This window comes from Ovis aries, chromosome 13 (genome assembly GCF_016772045.2).
Source record: "Ovis aries strain OAR_USU_Benz2616 breed Rambouillet chromosome 13, ARS-UI_Ramb_v3.0, whole genome shotgun sequence".
NCBI classification, from domain to species: domain Eukaryota; kingdom Metazoa; phylum Chordata; class Mammalia; order Artiodactyla; family Bovidae; genus Ovis; species Ovis aries.
Genome location: NC_056066.1, coordinates 77266085 through 77285146, shown reverse-complemented (window position 1 = coordinate 77285146; position 19062 = coordinate 77266085). Strand labels below are relative to the sequence as shown.

General features: G+C 40.1%; 1 protein-coding gene across 12 annotated transcripts in view; it reads left to right on the top strand.

Moving 5' to 3' along the window:
* Positions 1 to 19062, top strand: part of STAU1 (staufen double-stranded RNA binding protein 1) — a 62021-nt gene that overhangs the window by 9219 nt on the left and 33740 nt on the right. For 6 of the 12 annotated variants that reach the window (XR_006055739.2, XM_027977304.3, XM_015099926.4 and 3 more), the window contains exons 2-6: positions 725 to 795; positions 11280 to 11568; positions 13217 to 13341; positions 16366 to 16522; positions 18474 to 18612. Coding sequence is in view for 11 of the 12 variants with exons in the window: in XM_027977304.3 (XP_027833105.1) it covers positions 11364 to 11568; positions 13217 to 13341; positions 16366 to 16522; positions 18474 to 18612 (626 nt within the window). In the remaining variant the exon portion in view is untranslated. The remainder of the gene's footprint in view (positions 1 to 724; positions 796 to 11279; positions 11569 to 13216; positions 13342 to 16365; positions 16523 to 18473; positions 18613 to 19062) is intronic. The other 6 variants (XM_027977306.3, XM_027977305.3, XM_060397825.1 and 3 more) reach the window with 3 other exon arrangements.

The window sequence follows — 19062 nt, the reverse complement described above, 5'->3', positions numbered from 1 at the left end:
TGGGAGTTTGAGAGTTAAACTCTTATGTTACCTGAAATCCAGTTCTAAAGAATGATTATGATTTTAGATTTACTAGAGGTAATGTGTTTTTTCATATTTTGCAGTTTAATATAAGAGTACTTGTGTACAGAGTGCCTTTGTAAATTTTTCCATGTAATTGCATTTGCATCATCAAGCATATGGTAAGGACATTTATGCCCTAAAGTATTTAACCAGTAGTTAAAAGAGGGGGGCTGCAAATTTAAAAATCAGACTTGTGTGGTTGGAAAATATTTTATGTCCAGATCCTTTTTTCCCTTTTCGGCCACACCATGCAGCTTGCAGGATCTTAGATCCCCGGTGAGCAATCGATTGAGCCCGTGCCCTGGGCACTGAAACAGTGGAGCCCCAACTGCCGGACCGCCAGGGAGTTCCCTTGAGTTTCTTTTAAAAAATTAATTTCCGAGGTATTCATAGTTCACTTAGCAGGAAGTAATTAAGACTTGAAAAGGAAATTTCTATTGTCTCTTATGTTTGTGTCTGCAAAGTGCTTTGTACCCAGTTAGTTCCCAGACAGTTGTGTCTCCTAGTAGATGCTACAGTGTGCTGCTGCAAGCCTTGACTTCATGCTTTCAGAAACTTCCCTTCTTGTAAACTTTTAGTCTCCCCCAAACTTCAGCAGTATATATCTTTGTTTTCAAAAAAGATCGACTCTAGTAAAGTACCATGCTTTCTTATTTTCCAGGAGTTTCCTAACCACGTAACCTCTCAGAACTGAACCAAAACAACATTGTTGCTGAAGCACTTGTTTTTAAGGTATGCATAATTTGGCTGTATAATTTGAGGCTTGTTCATAATCTTTAATGTTTTTGAATTCTTCGGTGATTTATATGGCAAGTGGCTTTTACTTCTGGCTATAATATTAGAGAAACAGAAGAAACTTTATGCAGTTTGATTTCTTTTTACTCTTGGGATTTAATTCGAAAGTAAATACAGGGAAAATTGTTGAAATAATGTAAAACCTTCTAGCCAGCCCTACCATGTACTTTAAATGTAGAGACATGAAAACTGATCACTGAAGTGGTATTAAACTTAGCATCTTGGTCATAGAAACTTTAGTTTGCCTTTGATTTAAAGATTTATTTAGAGATTTGCCTTTGATTTTTGCTAAACTTGGTTTTCAAGCTGGTGGGAATAATTCCGCATCATTTTCTATTGTGAATGAAAACAAATTCCATTTCTCACTGGCTGCTTTTGATTGTCTCAACCAAAAAAGATTTACAGTAAGTGTGTTCAGGATTTTACAGTCCTTGATCAGTTCAGTCGCTCAGTCGTGTCCGACTCTTTGCGACCCCATGAATCGCAGCACGCCAGACCTCCCTGTCCATCGCCATCTCCCGGAGTTCACTCAGTCTCACGTCCATTGAGTCCGTGATGCCATCCACACATCTCATCCTCGGTCGTCCCCTTCTCCTGCCCCCAATCCCTCCCAGCATCAGAGTCTTTTCCAGTGAATCAACTCTTTGCATGAGGTGGCCAAAGTACTGGAGCTTCAGCTTTAGCATCATTCCTTCCAAAGAAATCCCAGGGCTGATCTCCTTCAGAATGGATTGGTTGGATCTCCTTGCAGGCCAAGGGACTCTCAAGAGTCTTCTCCAATACCACAGTTAAAAAGCATCAATTCTTCGGCACTCAGCCTTCTTCACAGTCCAACTCTCACATCCATATATGGCCACAGGAAAAGCCATAGCCTTGACTAGACGGACCTTAGTCGGCAAAGTAATGTCTCTGCTTTTGAATATAGTATCTAGGTTGGTCATAACTTTCCTTCCAAGGAGTAAGCATCTTTTAATTTTATGGCTGCAGTCACCATCTACAGTGATTTTGGAGCCCCCCAAAATAAAGTCTGACACTGTTTCCCCATCTATTTCCCATGAAGTGATGGGACCAGATGCCATGATCTTCGTTTTCTGAATGTTGAGCTTTAAGCCAACTTTTTCGCTCTCCTCTTTCACTTTCATCAAGAGGCTTTTTAGCTCCTTTTCACTTTCTGCCATAAGGGTGGTGTCATCTGCATATCTGAGGTTATTGATATTTCTCCTGGCAATCTTGATTCCAGCTTGTGTTTCTTCCACTCCGGCGTTTCTCATGATGTACTCTGCATAAAAGTTAAATAAGCAGGGTGACAATATACAGCCTTGATGTACTCCTTTTCCTATTTGGAACCAGTCTGTTGTTCCATGTCCAGTTCTAACTGTTGCTTCCTGACCTGCATACAGATTTCTCAAGAGGCAGGTCAGGTGGTCTGGTATTCCCATCTCTTGAAGAATTTTCCACAGTTTATTGTGATCCACACAGTCAAAGGCTTTGGCATAGTCAATAAAGCAGAAATAGATGTTTTTTCTGGAACTCTCTTGCTTTTTCCATGATCCAGTGGATGTTGGCAATTTGATCTCTGGTTCCTCTGCCTTTTCTAAAACCAGCTTGAGCATTAGGAAGTTCACGGTTCATGTATTGCTGCAGCCTGGCTTGGAGAATTTTGAACATTACTAGCATGTGAGATGAGTGCAATTGTGCGATAGTTTGAGCATTCTTTGGCATTGCCTTTCTTTGGGATTGGAATGAAAACGGACCTTTTCCAGTCCTGTGGCCACTGCTGAGTTTTCCAAATTTGCTGGCATATTGAGTGCAGCACTTTGACAGCATCATCTTTCAGGATTTGAAAGAGCTCCACTGGAATGCCATCACCTCCACTAGCTTTGTTTGTAGTGATGGCTTTCTAAGGCCCACTTGACTTCACATTCCAAGATGTCTGGCTCTAGATGAGTGATCACATCATCATGCTTATCTGGGTCGTGAAGATCTTTTTGTACAGTTCTTCTGTGTATTCTTGCTACCTCTTAATATCTTCTGCTTCTGTTAGGTCCATACCATTTCTGTCCTTTATTGAGCCCATCTTTGCATGAAATGTTCCCTTGGGATCTCTAATTTTCTTGAAGAGATCTCTAGTCTTTCCCATCCTGTTCTTTTCCTCTATTTCTTTGCATTGATCGCTGAAGAAGGTTTTCTTATCTCTTCTTGCTATTCTTTGGAACTCTGCATTCAGATGCTTATATCCTTCCTTTTCTCCTTTGCTTTTCGCCTCTCTTCTTTTCACAGCTATTTGTAAGGCCTCCCCAGACAGCCATTTTGCTTTTTTGCATTTCTTTTCCATGGGGATGGTCTTGATCCTTGTCTCCTATACAATGTCAGGAACCTCATTCCGTAGTTCATCAGGCACTCTATCTATCAGATCTAGGCCCTTAAATCTATTTCTCACTTCCAGTGTATAATCATAAGGGATTTGATTTAGGTCACACCTGAATGGTCTAGCGGTTTTCCCTATTTTCTTCAATTTAAATCTGAATTTGGCAACAAGGAGTTCATGATCTGAGCCACAGTCAGCTCCTGGTCTTGTTTTTGTTGACTGTATAGACCTTCTCCATCTTTGATCCTTGATCAGGACACTGCAAAACACACTGCAAGCACCGACCCTGCTTGGTGCTCTGTAGCCGTCTCCCTGTAAGAACTGGAAGCCCATCCTCACACCCTCTCTCTGAGGTGGTGATTAGGAGACAAGTGAGCCCTTGCTTTCCTTGGGAATGGGGAAATTGATGCAAAAGAAACTAAGTTATACAAAGCCCAGGGAAAAGGATATATAGGCACTCATCACACTGAATTTGTAAAATGCTTTTCTTTTCAAAGAACTGAGTAACTGTTACAGTGCCTCAGGATTCCTTCAGGGTTGTAGCTTTCAGATCACTACAACTGAGGCTTTGTCAGAGAGCCTGTACGTGGTGCTTTGGGCAAACTGAGGCAAGCAAGCAATGGATTGCCAGGAGTTAGACATATAATTGCTGTCTGTAGAACTGAAAGCTACACCTCAAAAGTTTGATCTGATTTAACATTGTTGGTTGCTACTTAGCAGCAAAAGGCTTCCCAGGTGGCTCATTGGTAAAGAATCCACCTACCAATGCAGGTGACGTGGGTTCAATCCCTGGTTGGGAAGGTCCCCTGGAGAAGGAAATGGCAACCCACTCCAGTGTTCTTGCCTGGAAAATTACATGGTCAGAGAAGTCTGGTGGGCTGCCGTCTGTGAAGTTACAAAGAGTTGGACACAGATGAGCACACACTTAACAGCAAGGCTGGTTTCTTAGAAACGTCATGCTTGGCACTGGTCCGTTTTGCCTGAAGATGATGGTAAATGCTGTTGTGTTTCTAGGTAGATGGCACAGGGCTACAGTCTATAATTTCTCTTCTCTGAAAGGAAAAGCCAATTAACGGAGTTGAACCAAGCCCCTTCTTATTCAAGATATGGTACACAGTACTACTCTTAAAAGTCTCTGGCGAATCACAGATGGATATTCATTTTGATTTAAAAACATTTCCATTTTGGGAGTGCCCTGGTGGTCCAGTGGTTAGAATTCCTTGCTTTCACTACTGAGGGTCCAGTTCAGTTGCTGGTTGGTGAATTATAGAAGATCCCACAAGTTGCGCTGCATAGCCAAAAAAACATACCGACCTCTCAAACCCACTTCGTATTTACAAAAATAATGTATTTGTGTTATTTTTAAGAGTTTCTTCTAGAAGAAGGGAGATTGGTGGGGCGGGGAGCTCTTGATAAGGTTTCAAGCCTAGAAAAGAAAGATTTGCAACTTGCTAGGCTGCAGAACAGAGAAGGCAGTGGCACCCGACTCCAGTCCTCTTGCCTGGAAAATCCATGGACGGGGGAGCCTGGTGGGCTGCAGTCCATGGGGTCGCTAGGAGTCGGACACGACTGAGCGACTTCCCTTTCACTTTTCACTTTCATGCATTGGAGAAGGAAATGGCAACCCACTCCAGTGTTCTTGCCTGGAGAATCCCAGGGACAGGGGAAGCCGGGTGGGCTGCCGTCTATGGGGTCGCACAGAGTCGGACACGACTGAAGCGACTTAGCAGCAGTAGCAGCAGCAGGCTGCAGAAGGAAATCTTTTTTTTTTTTTTTCACTTTAGCATAGGATATGATGTGCTAGCTTTTCTGTGATAAACAGTTAATAATGAATTCTCTTTTAGGAAGTATTTGTTTAAGTGGACTACCCAATGGTTACATTTGTGTGGAAAGAAAGTTGTCCGTTGCCCACGTGGCATCGGGCCAACTGTGTGAGGGACTGCAGTCAGGCTCTTGTATTGGGTGCAGAGGTCTTGACTAGTCTGGGCTTCCAGGCGTTATTTTTGGCTCACTTTATTGTCTTGCAAGTGATTGTGCCTCAGCTTGGCTGTTTGTCCTGTGTCTCTCTCCTGGGCACCAAGTACATTGCCGTCTCTCTTTTTTTTCCCTCTTAAGTAGTTCAGTCATATTTCTTTTGAAGAACCTTTTATTGTTGTGTGATTTGATATATGGGCCTGCTGTTGAACATTATTTGCTTGACGTTGACATTGTCTTTTTGGAAATGATTATGTAGGATGATAATGATTGCCGTGTTTCTGTGCTTCTGGTGCTCTGCCTACGGGTGTTTGGATAACCTTTGGAGTCAGTGAAGTGCTGTCTTTGGGGGGTAGGGGGTGGAGGATGCTTGGGGGGGAGGTGAAGGTAGGGTGAAGTGGTGGTTGGGGGAGTGAGTTCACTTGCAGAAAACTGTATAACCTCATTATAGCTAGAAAGATGTCTGGGAGAAGGATCTTGGAAGTAACATGTTGGATGTAAGGGAATGATGTGGGTATATTAGGTATATTTCAAGACTTTTATAGGAAAAGTGGTTTGTTCCTTAACTTTTTGTTGTTGACAAAGTTTCTCTGAGAGTGAAGCCTCTCAGAAGCTGTGGAGAACAGATTAATAGATGTACAGTTGGTTGCTTAAAGAGCTCTTCTTGTGTCTTTGAGGAAAAGTTTAACAAGTAGTTTCTAGCATTTGAGAATGTACAGTCTGCCATAGAAGAGTTCACATGTAGTAGAGGCTTAATAGATTTTGTTGAATAGTGAATAAATGTATCAAAATTGCTGTTGGTGCTGCTAAAGTTCTGTTATGGTGAAGCACAGATCCTTCATATCTGTGTACCTGTACTGTGTAAGATTTATTAAGTTGGCACAGAAGTAATTGTGGTTTCAGATCATGAATTTCATCATAACTAGGCTCAAACACACCTTTATTACTCAAAGTAGGGACCATTACAGTCAACATATTTTTGTCAATGAGAAATAAGTTAGTTTATTCCTGTAGCATGAAAATCCTGGCTTCAGGATTCAACGAACTCATGGAAAGCATTTTGTGCTTCCTGCTGGTTGTGGAAGCATTTTTCCCTGCAAAAAGTTCTCAAGATGCTTGAAGTGGTGGTCGTTTGGTGAGAGGTCAGGTGAATATGATGGAGGAGGCAAAACTTTGTAGCCCAGTTCGTTCAACTTTTGAAGTGTTGTGCGACATGCGATTGGATGTTGTGGAAAAGAATTGGGCCCTTTGTGTTGACCAATACCAGCTGCGGGCATTGCAGTTTTTGGTGCATCTCATCAATTTGCTGAACATACTTCTCAGATGTAATGATTTTGCCAGGATTCAGAAAGCTATACTGGATCAGCCAGGCAGCAGACCACCAAACAGTGGCCATGACCTTTCTCTGGTGCAGCTTTGGCTTTGGGAAGTGATGTGGAGCTTCTTCTCAGTCTAGCCACTGAGCTGGTCTTTGCCAGTTGTCATATAAAATGACAACTTTTTTAATGACATTTTTCGTTGCATGTCACAATCTGATCGAGAAATGGTTTGTTGTTGGCGTAGAGCAAGAGAAGGTGACGCTTCAGAACGATGATTTTTTGTGTGATTTCTGGTCAGCCCACAAGGCACCCACTTACTGAATTTTTTCACCCTTCCAATTTGTTTCAAATGCTCAGTGGCTGTAGATGGTAGATGTTGAGTTCTTTGCAACCTCTTGTGTAGTTATAAGAGGATCAGCTTTGATGATTGCTCTCAGTTGGTCATTGTCAACTTCTGATGGCCATCCACTACACTCATCTTCAAGGCTCTCATCTCCGTGCAAAACTTCTTGAACTATCACTGCATTGTACGTTCATTAGCAATTCCTGTGCCAAATGCGTTGTTGATGTTGTGAGTTGTCTCCACTGCTTTACAACTCATTTTGAACTTGAATTAAAAACTTACTTGAATTTGTTGTTTAACATCATTTCCATAGTCTAAATATTAAATAAATAGCAAATAATGCCGTTAGCAAAAAAAAAGTGAGAAATGTGCATTAAAATGATATATTAATACAACATAACCACATTTAAGGATGTATTTCCAGTATCAAATGGCAGAGTTCAACAGGGCAAAATTGCAGTTACGTTTGCACCAACTTAATAATAAAGGCAAGAAGGGGAAATACTTAGTTGCAGTGTTTTGGCTCTTAAAAGCTTGTCCAGAATTGGGATGACTTTTTTCTTTTCTTTTTCTTTCCTTCCTTCCTTCCTTTAAAAAACACATCTTGTTTGGAAACATCACTTACTACAAAGGGGAATGATGTGTTGATTGCACAAAAGTATGGACACTTTATGTTATGTGTTAATCCTGTTGGAAAATGGATATTAGTAATAGAAATGATGTTTTCCCATAATTGCTGAAGTAGGTGTTTCATACTGCAGCAACTTAGTAGTCTGTTAGTTGAAAGGGATTAGTACAAAGCAGTACTGTAGGTAGTTCTGTAAACTGTTTCTAGAAGGATCTGCCTTTTTGTGTATTGAGTCACTCAGGCTGTGCACTCAGTATGGCCCAGTTTTGGTAGATTCATTGCTGAGTTAGAGATGTGCATTTTGTGCCTGATCACTTTTTAGCACATCATGTGCAATTTTTCAAAATGCTTTTATAATGTGCCCATATTCCCCTTACTGCAACCCATTAAAAAGTACTTGACACTTGTAAAGTGGAAATTGCCAGGTGAGACTGTTTTTTATGAGATTTTTATGTCGCCAGGCCCAAGTTAGGATCTGGGGGGACTTGGAATTAGGAATTTTTAAAAAGAGGTACCCATAACTCTTGTCATCTCACCACTCACAATGTTGTAGTCCTTTGTTTGTATTCCATAAATTTAGGATTTGAGAATAGGATGAAATGGTTTCTTGAGTTGGTATCTCAAGCTCCTCAATTAGGGGAAAAAATCAGGAGATGAATGATTCTCATCTGTGCTGGAGGCAGGAGGCAAGGAAACAGCACACCACAGGCTTCACAGTCAAGTGTTTCCAGCCTCAGGGAAAACTGGAGTCTTTGTGTTTTAAACTTTTCAACCTAATTTTCCTGTGTGTGAAATTCTGTTCTTTTGTAAGAAGACTCTAATAAAGCATTTAAAATCTCTTTTAAGTCCCTAATTTATTTGATGGAAAACAATGCTTAAAGACAAGTATAAAGGAAAATGTAAGTTTTCATTTAAGGATTTAATCTCAGGATGGTATAGTGTTGAGCAAAAGGTTCTTAATTTATGCAGAAATAATATCTCTGAAATTATGTGATTCCCCTGAATGCTTCCATGAACTATATAAATGGCAGTAGTGAAAAGCTTTATTTATAGCTGCCTGACTTTTCTTAGGGGAAGAGCATCTGTTTGGGTAAAATATTAGCATCAGTATTTCAGAGCCTTTTGAGATGAAAAGGGGGTTTTCTTTTCCTGTCTGAGAATATAAGCTCCTTCATACATTAGTAAGATTTTATTCTGTGAATGCACATATATATGCTAGAAATAGCACCCTTGCTCCTCTACCCACTGGATACCAGTAGGTTCTCCCATTTTCCAGATGCGATGGCCAAATGATGTCTCCAGATATTGTCAGGTGTCCTTGGGGAGCAAAATTGCCTCTTTAAAACTACTTCTTTAGATTATATTTTCAGGCTTAAAGATACATAGAAAAGTTAAATTAGTAAATGACTTAAAATGAGTACTGTGCTGTATTTTTATTGGTCATATTACAAACTAAAAAAATTTAAAATATAGAGCCTTATTGGGGTTTAAAATATTTTCCATCTGCAGTTTTGAACTACTTATTTCAACCAGTTGTTTGAAAGATATAACTCCTCCAGGTGTACCTGAGGTTAGCATTTTTGGGGCGGTCTTAATTAATATCCTGTTTGTTTCTTATCTCAACTTCTAGCAAACCTATGAATTTATGCCTGTCACTGGAAATGCTGGCAGTGGGCCTGCCTTAGAGAAGCTAGCCAACAAAGATCCCTTTGGGCCCCACCCTTTCTAAAGTTAGTTCATTCGGTCTCAGACTCTCAAGAGCCACCCAGAGCAGAGTTGGGTTGCTTCCCTGGGTCGGGAAGATCCCCTGGAGAAGGAAATGGCACCCCACTCCATTATTCTTGCTTGGAGAATCCCATGGACAAAGGAGCCTGGTGGGCTGCAGTCCACGGGATCACAAAGAGTCGGACATGACTGAGCGACTTCACTTTCACTTTCTGGGATGCAGATAGACTCTGGAGCAAGCACTGTGCTTTTGGCTTATGTTTGGACCTGTGATCTCTGGTTGGTGTTGTGAAGTTGTGAGTACAACTCTCAGTGGTTTTTTTTTTTTTGCAGGGGAGGGTAGAAAAATGCCCTCAGGACAGAGTTGAGAGAGAGGGAGAGAATGAGTAAGAGCAGGAGGGGAAGATTAAAAGAGAAATATTTATATTTTGGCAGCTGATTGAACAATGAAAGGTCATAGCTGCCTTCTAAAAGGTTTTGGACTTGTTGCTTGACACTGGCAACTTGTCTACTAAGACCACTACCCAGATCTTCAGTGGATCTCCTCTGTTGTTTTGTTCTGATTTCAAAAGTAGATGGGGAACAACTGTAATGTTGGAGAATTTTGTCGTGTAAGGTAATATTTATACCTGTTACTAACCAAAGTCATAGTTTAGCCAGGGTGCTTTTGTTTCTGATTTTTGCCTTGTTGTCAGTTTTGTAGTCCTTTTTGCTCTCTGCAAAGGGCTTCCCTGGTGGCTTCGATGGTAAAGAGTCTGCCTGCAGTGTGGGAGACCAGGATTTGATCCCTGGGTCAGGAAGATCTCCTGGAGAAGGAAACGGCAACCCGCTCCAGTATTCTTGCCTGGAAAATCCCACGCACAGGAGCCTGGCAGTCTCCTGGGGTCATACAGTCCATGGGGTCATAAAGAGTCGGACATGACTTTTTCACTTTGCTCTCCACAAGGGAGGATGTTCCAAGACTTCAAGGAACTTATCTGGTCATTCATCTGTTTGTAGAAGTTTGGCTTTAATTAAAAATCATTTTGAGACTTAAAAAATGAAAGTAACAAATTACTTTATAGTAGAACTTCTAATTTGTTAGTTTGATGGTTTCTGCCTTGCTTGGCTTTTTCTGTTCTTTGTTGCTTAATGGTTATTTTTGAGTAGTTTTGATTTGCTTAAACATTTTCAGCTTTTTGAATGATGGCCATGAAAATGAGCAGAACTGTCCTTATTTTTGACTGGTGAAGAAATTTAAATGTATTTAGAATTAATACCTTTGGAACTTACAAGATACAGTAAAAATCTTCTCTGCTTCCCCCACAAGCCATGCTAGTAAAATCGTCAGCCTGAAATCTGTTCCTCTCTTCTGCATCTTCTCCACTTTTGCTTTTAACAATAAACATACTATAGAATGTTCTTTGCTATGCTGAGGATACATGGCCATGGTTGTGGGTGCAACAGCTCTTGTTTGTAATCTGTAAGTAAAGGGGACTCTCTCAAACAAACCTTACCGGAGAACAAAGAGGCCTTGTGTCATCATTAGGAAAAAGAAATGGCAAGAGTGAGGAATTCTTCCCTTTCTTCAGTCAACTTAAAGGAGAGCTCCAAAGGCGCCATTCTGAGCACATGGCCAAGAAAACGGAAGCAGTGTTTACATTCACCAGTAATGGTGTTACAGACCCAGTTTACTTTCAGTTTCTTATCATTTTGAGCCCAGAAACCTTTACCATATCCCATATTCAGTGGAAAACCTCTTCATGTTTTTAATTTGATTTTTTAATGTAGGCTATAGTTTATAATTCTTAATATTCAACAATAAGTAGTATTATACCTTGCTGATTCTTTTTGTAAAATGAACATGCAGGGTATGTGGGTATTGTAAGTATTTTAAAACACTGTGGGGGAAAAAAAACACTGAGAAATTCATAAAGCTAGTGAATCCTACTGTACATCACAGTTACAGACTAAACGGGCTGTTTTCATACTTGAGTAGGTGACACCAGTTTTTGACTGAATATTGGCAATTACATATCTCTTCTATAATTTATCTTTTTATTTTCTTTCCCTTACAACTTTCAGGTAGAACTTTAGACTTCATAGCACTGAATTAACCTGCACTGAGAGCTGTTTACCTGCAGTTGTTCACTTTTGTTGAAAGTGACCATGTCTCAAGTTCAAGTGCAAGTTCAGAACCCATCTGCTGCTCTCTCAGGGAGCCAAATACTGAACAAGAACCAGTCTCTTCTCTCACAGCCTTTGATGAGTATTCCTTCTACTGCTAGCTCTCTGCCCTCTGAAAATGCAGGTAGACCTATTCAAAACTCTGCTTTACCCTCTGCATCTATTACATCCACCAGTGCAGCTGCAGGTAAGCGTATGATCCAAGTGTCTTCTGTTTCAAATGTTTTCTTAGCCTGTTTTCCGACCTGATAAGTAGATTGCAGATACAGGGAGCTCTTGCACATTTACCTTCAAGAAGCAGGAGGAAGTATACCACCCACACTTCTTTATTTATACCAGATATAAAACACACTTGATGATATACTGGCTTGAAAGAGACCTTTTACAGAGTATTTCAAAATGTAAGGAAGAAAATTAGAAACCAAACTATAAAGCCTACTCTGTTATAAACTGGTAGCTGGCAGAAAAAAAATACCACTTTGGATATTCATTGTTATATGGGAAAATTCTGCTGTTAAAATGATTTCCCAGAACTGATTTGTAGGTGTAAGTACCCTTTTTGGAGGTCTGTAAGATTTATCCCAAGCAAGGGGACAGCCAGATTTTGGGACGCAAAAGAATGTGTTGGCATTTGCTAATTTTCATTTTGACTAAGTAAGTTTAAGTTGCCATCCAGAGGTAGTTGAGAAATCACAGTGAGGGCCAATGAGAAATTGAACCAAGCAGCAGAGATGTTTAAAAAGGAAACCCTCAAATTTGAATATTAGGAAAACAAAAATGAAAAATATCCATGGATTAGAAAAGACTTGCAATCCCTGGGGAAATAACCCTTAAAAACAATATTCTGCTCCCCAGTTCTCCCGATCTCATCCCAAGTTGCAAAGCCAGTTAAAGGGGGTGTCAGCATAGGTGTCTCTGTACTGGAGTCACCTTGTAATAAATGCTTCTCAGCCCTTAGTGCCTGACATCTCCCTTGCATTTCCTCCTCTGTCCTCTCGTTTCCTTTACTTTGTATCTCTCTTCTTAGAGTTTTAACTTGTCCCACTCTCAGCTGCGCAGACTCTTATCATGCTGCTACCTCTAGACTTCCTTGGACCAGCTCACCAGATGGCATTCTTGACTTGTCATAGTCCCCTAGAGGTTCAGTGTTCCCCATATTTGCCATTTGAATACCATCTTAATAGGAAATGGCACGGACTAGTTCAGTCCTCTGGGATTTAATTGCGTTCTCTTCTAATGTGTTCTTATATCCACATTTTGTTGACTTTATAAAACTCCCATCCAAGACCATTTTATTTTACTTACATAATTATTAAAGATAGGTAAAGTCTGAGGATGGCAGCCTCTGGAGATAAGATGAGAAGATACCCCAGGAAGGAGAAGTTAGCTATTTGGAAAAAGACAGTCGTTTGAGAAATGGTATTGGCATATTGCGTTTTGTGAAATAATGAACAGGGTACAGCTGACAACTGTTGTACTAACTAATGTGTGTATGTGTCTCTGCTCAAAAGACCTCCTTGTTATTTCCTTGGTTATAATAGCAGTCCTTCATCCGATTTCAAATCTTGCGTGCTTGCCATGGTTTAGTTATTCCTCTGACTTCTATTCTCTCTCTTTTGAAGACACACCCCTTCCTAGGTAACCTGACTTCAACTGGTTCAGAAAAGATCCCAGCTGTGTCTTCAGATATGTGCCCTCAGTGTGGTTTGCAGTTTTGCATCGCTGTTGCTCTAAATCATTAGATGTGGCGTTTGTTTTCCCTCTCTTCATAGCCCTGGAGAGCCGCCGTCTCTAACACTGCTAGTTGACGTCAACGCTCTCACATTATTTTTCAGTTCCTCCTAACATGGCACACCCTAAAGAGAAAACCCCAATGTGTCTTGTGAATGAGTTAGCCCGTTTCAACAAGATTCAGCCTGAGTATAAACTTTTGCGTGAGCAAGGTCCAGCTCACTGTAAGGTAAATATTGTCCATACTGCTTGTGCATTTATAACCCACTAGGAATGTTTTCTTTCTTTTCATACAGTTGCAAGTGGTGCGGTGATTCAAAACACATTTGAAACTGCTGAGGTTGTTTTAAAGAGATGCAGAAGTACAGATTTTGGGCGAGTCACTTCTTTTTTCCATCCTTGCAGAGTGGGTCAAACGAAAGAGATGCTTCTCTGGGGGATATTTGGCTTTTAAAACTTCAGTTAGCATGTGGTTGTTTAGGATTCTGAAGCAAGACAAGTCCCAAGCACCTGTGAATGGTTTCCTGTGAGTTTTCTGGGCTCTGGGCCTCCTGGCTGCAGCCTCCGTCTGGCTCCTTTCCTTTTCGTTTGCACGTGCATAGATACCTTAGGTCTGGGCAGGGCAGGGAGAGGAGGTGAATGGGAAGTCAGTGTTGCTTCTTGTTCAGAATCAGATAGGGTTTGAATGTGAGAGGCAGAAATCAATCTCCCTGTGAGTACATGGAATTATCTCTGATTTTAGGTACCCTTGTCACTCTCATCTTAGAGGATGAAAGACTGACTGTAATTTGAATTTTTACTATTTGTTTTTCAGGAGTTCAGACTTTTAAGCTTGCTTGATATCTGTGCTAATGTGCTTGGACCCTAAATGTTTGTGTATCTGGCTTTATCTTTTGCAACTACAGTATGAGAGATAAAGAATTAGGCCTATTTGTGATTCTAGCTTTGAAGTAAGATAATATAGTTTTATAAGGAAGAGTTGTTTGTCTCTTTGTGCCTCAGTTTTCCTGACATGCAAACCTCAAACCTTGAATGATACCAGGTTTCTCTTTTTTCTTGGACTAAAAGTAGCATTGACCACAATCACGAACAGGCCCCATAGGGAAGTGCATTTTGGTTAGTTGCTTTGGAGTCAGACAGATCTGGGTTTGAATCTTAGCTTCTTACTAACTTGGTGACCTTGTGTAGGTTACTACTTTTTTTGAAACTCCGTTTCCTCATCTGTAAAATGGAGATAATAGTACTTACCAAATAGGTCTATTGTGAGAATATATGTCAAAGTATGGAGCGCAGTGTCTGGCATGTAGTAAATGCTTGAGAAATGGTAGCTATTACAATTAAGCAATTATACATTTAAGAAAAACAGGAATTTCCCACTCTCATGAAGGTAGTTTTAATATTATTCTAAAGCACAATTATATTTGAAATATTTCTTTACTTTTAGAAGGCAATTAGCCAATTCTCTGATAACTGTTCTGTTTCTTCTACAGGATTTTTTTTTGCAGATCTTAACTTTGGGATTCCCTTTATTAACTGTTTTTGGTATTTTTGGAAATATGTACTATCTCACTTGAACTTTGGTACCTTTTAGGTAATTTGGCTGTGTGTTCAGTCTGTATCTTTTTTTTTTTTTTTTGCCTACAAGTTGTTCAAAGAGAAAAATTTATTCCCTCCTAGATGATTATTAGACTATTTCAAAAGTCAGAGGTCTGGTGTACTTTTAATTCTTTCTGAACCGAGATCTAACCTCACCACTGCCCCTCCGCACAGAAGGCAGCATCGTGGCAGCAGCACCATCGGGACAGTCGTGGAGAAAGGCAAGACTGACCGTGAAATTAACTCTCTTCTGTCTTATAGCGTTTTCCCCCTTCGATGTCTTTTCATGAAAGGATCACAAAAATGACTGAGGGGTTGCACAGCGTTGCAGGCTGCTTCTGCTGTCTGACTTCTTGTGCTAGTCAGGGTTTTGCGTTCATGCTATCAGTGCTTTAATGAGTAACTTTATGAACTGCAGCATAAATACAGGAGACCCCTAATATTTCAAGGGGGGTGAAGGATTCTTTAATTTTTCGCCCTTTAGTGGAAGTTGTGCGCTGAGGGAATCCTGAAGTTAAGACCTACAAGAAAAATCAGCTCTAAAGGCAAGTTGGCCCCATCCCTTGAGGCACCAAATTTAAATGACCTGGACATACTCAAATCACCATTTCTCTTGTGAATTATTTGTAAGTGAAATAAAGTGATAGATTCCATGATAAAGAAAATCAGAAGAATAAAAACTCCAAAGTAGTGAATCTCAACCATTGAAGTGCATCAGAATGACTTTGGGAGCTTATTAAAAATACACAGGCTCAGGCCTCCCCTCATGCTGTTCTTTTCAGTCAAAACTCCTGGCACGTGTATTTCACCAGGCTTCCTGGGTTATTCTTCAGATGTACACAAGTGTTAAAGAATCACTGCGCTGTGGTGGGTCCTAGTGTTTTTTGGATGAATTGTTTGTCCAATTCTGATGGGATTAACATAACCTAACTTTACGAATAGAGCGTGCACACAAGTTCCCTTTATACTTAAAAAGGAAAAAAGAGGCTTGTCATTGTCCACAGTTGTTAAGGGCAAAATTAGCTCTTTTGAATGCCTCCTTAGAATTGAGTTCAGAATGTTGTTAGATCTTTGCTTGCAGTGAATCTCATCTTCTGAAAGGGGGGGCAGTGTCTGAATAGTACAGTCTTAGGAAAGTAAAAGGTAGCATTGTAATAATGACATTCCCAAATTCATTTGAGGTTTTGGCCTAATGAGGTATTTTCAGACAAGAACCAGTGAACAAATTACAACAAATGCTGTCTTCATTTGTATGAGGTACTATTATGTGTCTAAATTAAGCTTGCTAAACTTCTTCCATGAGAAGAAATGGGAAGACAGTTTTTATTTGGATGGCTTCCAGATAATTAGCATTTAATATTTTAATATATAAGAGAACAGTTTTAAATTTCTGTACTTATACCCATCTTTCAAAAGATGTTTTTTCTTTTTTTTTTTCAAAAGATGTTTTTTCATGGAGTGCTATGCAGTACAAGTCGACGATGTATGTATCTTCTCATGTTTCTAGAAACAGTGAAAAGGGGGATGAAGGGATAAATTACAGAGATAATGACCAGGCCTTTTAAACCATGACCGTAAATTATGTTCAAGGTCCAAGTGACATATTTTAGTCAACATCAGGTTTCCTGAATTGAGAGCTCACAATTTTCATTTGTAGGTGTTTACAGTACAGCTAACACTTGGAGATCAGCACTGGGAAGCTGAAGGAACTAGTATTAAAAAAGCCCAACACACAGCTGCTGCCAAAGCTTTGGAAAGAACAAAATTTCCTAAACCTATAGTCCGCCCTTTCCGTAGCGAAGGAAGAAATCCAGGTATTATGCGTGGGCCAAGACAGGTTCCTTTCAAAAGTGTGTCTAGAGATATCCGTTTAGTATGTATATGAATTCTTTCTTAACTGACTTGTTGATTTTGAGAGCACAGAGTCTGCACTACCAGTGGCAAATGCTTATCTTTTCGGAATCTTAGCCTTACTCTAAAGCAGTGGTTCCCAATCTACAGCCCCTTGATGCCTGATGATCTGGAGAGGTGGTCACGGGAGGCGGGGCATGTCACCAAACGATTTCGGAGACTTTCAGAAAAGCTTAATGAAAGGAATTTTTTTTTTTCTTTTGATAAGGGTTGTATAGATTGTGAGAATGTAGGTTTTATTTAAAATCACTTCAACTTTGTGTGGTAATATTGATTATAACCTGTTGATTGTAACCCCGATTATCAGTTTTACGTCTCTTGATTGTTAACAAAAATGAGAAAATAGATATTTATTTCTTAAATTCAGATTAATAGATATCTCTTCAGGCAAGGGTCCCAGTTGGGGAGAATACTGTTAAAGAGGAGTGTCCTGTGAAAGCTTGGGGACCACCGACCTGGCAGCTGTAGGTAGTAGTGGCTGTCTAAGGAGAGTCACCTCTCAAGTGTATGAAGTCACCCTGGCCCTTTGCATGCAGGAACCACCTGGGAAGGCCTCGGCCACGCCTTTCTCTTCCTTTCGCTTTCTCTCTGGGATCTTTGCTTCACATTTATACTCTACTGCAGATAAATTTTATGGGTCAGAGCTGCTCTTACTTAAAACACAACTATTTGAATTGTGGAAAAAATATAGTTCATATATTAGCTAAGAAAGAAAAAAAAAGAGCCTAATTATTCATGTGACCCTCTTGACTTGCAGACTCAAAGGTGGTATTATAAGTTTGATTTATGCACTAGATTAGTGAAACCAGTTATGGTACAGAATCAAGGCATTTTTATTTTCTTCTACCTACATCCTAAAGAAGCATTTTCAAGTGGGTTTTTGTGTGCATTTCAATTGAACTTTGCCATTGCTAGTGTTGTTCTGTGTTTGATATGAAGCTGTTGATTGTAAATGTGATTGTGCACTGATGCTAATCTTTCCAGGTCCAATCTTTCCAGGTTGGTTTTCTTTTTAAATGATTTTTAAAGGTTTATGAATTGGATGAACTTAGAGGGGGAAAAAGAGAAGGATGAATGATGAGTATTTTCTAAAATTGATAATTTTGAGGTAACTTAAGATATACCTGTTCCTGTTGTATATGGAAACAGAACTCATTTTTTCTAACAAGTATTACCACAAATCAAATCCCATTATAAACATTAAGAAAGAAAACATCTAAGTATTTTGTGGGTCCCATCTGACTTCTCCAGATAGAATTCACAGTCTTCTCCTCGGCGATTCTGCACCTCCTTACAGCACACGCAGTGTTGTATCAGAGTTCTTGAAGTGTGTCTTGTGTTCTCTGGACTCCTCTGGGACAAGAATTGTGTTTCTCAAGCTCAGCACAGTGCTTTGCCTCCAGATAGTACTGAATAAATGCATTGTCCTATGAAATAATGTGTATGGATGTCCTTCTAAGTGTAAGCCAGTCAGTCAGTACAACCAGAGTTATATTGGTAGAGTATTGCCAAACAATGAAATGATTTGGACAGTCCTGTGGGATCTTTTAATCATGAAATTTGATGTGTATTGGAACCTATTTCTGACAACTGATTCTCACTGCTAACATCTTGTGTTACATTGCTGCTCGTCAATAGCCGTTACCGTATATTTTGTGCTGTTGTGTATTAATACCTACAAATCACAGCAGATTCTTGGATTTCCTGACCTGATGCCTAGCAGTGAAGTACTTAGAGCCGTTCATGAAATGCATCATGAATCCATTAGTAGAAAGCATGCTATTCTTTTTGATTTTAGTGAGTGTCATTCTCATTTCAGGAAGAAAAGTTCTTTGTTTTGATTCTGTGTTGCAGAAAGCATAACCCCTACTGTAGAGCTAAATGCGCTGTGCATGAAACTTGGGAAGAAACCGATGTATAAGCCTGTCGACCCTTACTCTCGGGTGCAGTCCACCTATACCTACAACATGAGAGGAGGTGCTTATCCCCCAAGGTACGTGTCTGTTTTGTTTTAAATCCAGGTGAAAGTATAGTTGCTCTTTCATGTGGAATAGTAAGGTGTATAGATTGTAGAATGCATAATGGTCTGGTCCTCTTCTGCCTGCCAAAGGCCTCCGCCAGTCTGAATTGTCCTGGTGTCACTGGAACTGCATTTTGATGCTCTTCGAACTCCTGTCATTGGAAAGGTCTTGGGCGCATTCCTCACAAGCAGTACAGCTCGAGCCCCAAGCAATCTGGTTAAAGACCACCCATGTAACTGCTTTGTGCAACTGAGTCATATTTGAACATGATTCTTGCGACACCACAGTTCTCAGCCCTCAGATTTATTGATTATTGTTTACTGGGTACTTTCTGACTTTTGAACTTACTTATGTGCTTTGTAAATAGCCTTGGTATACAGGTGCAGAGCAATATTAGTTGAAATCTGAAAGTGCCATGCATT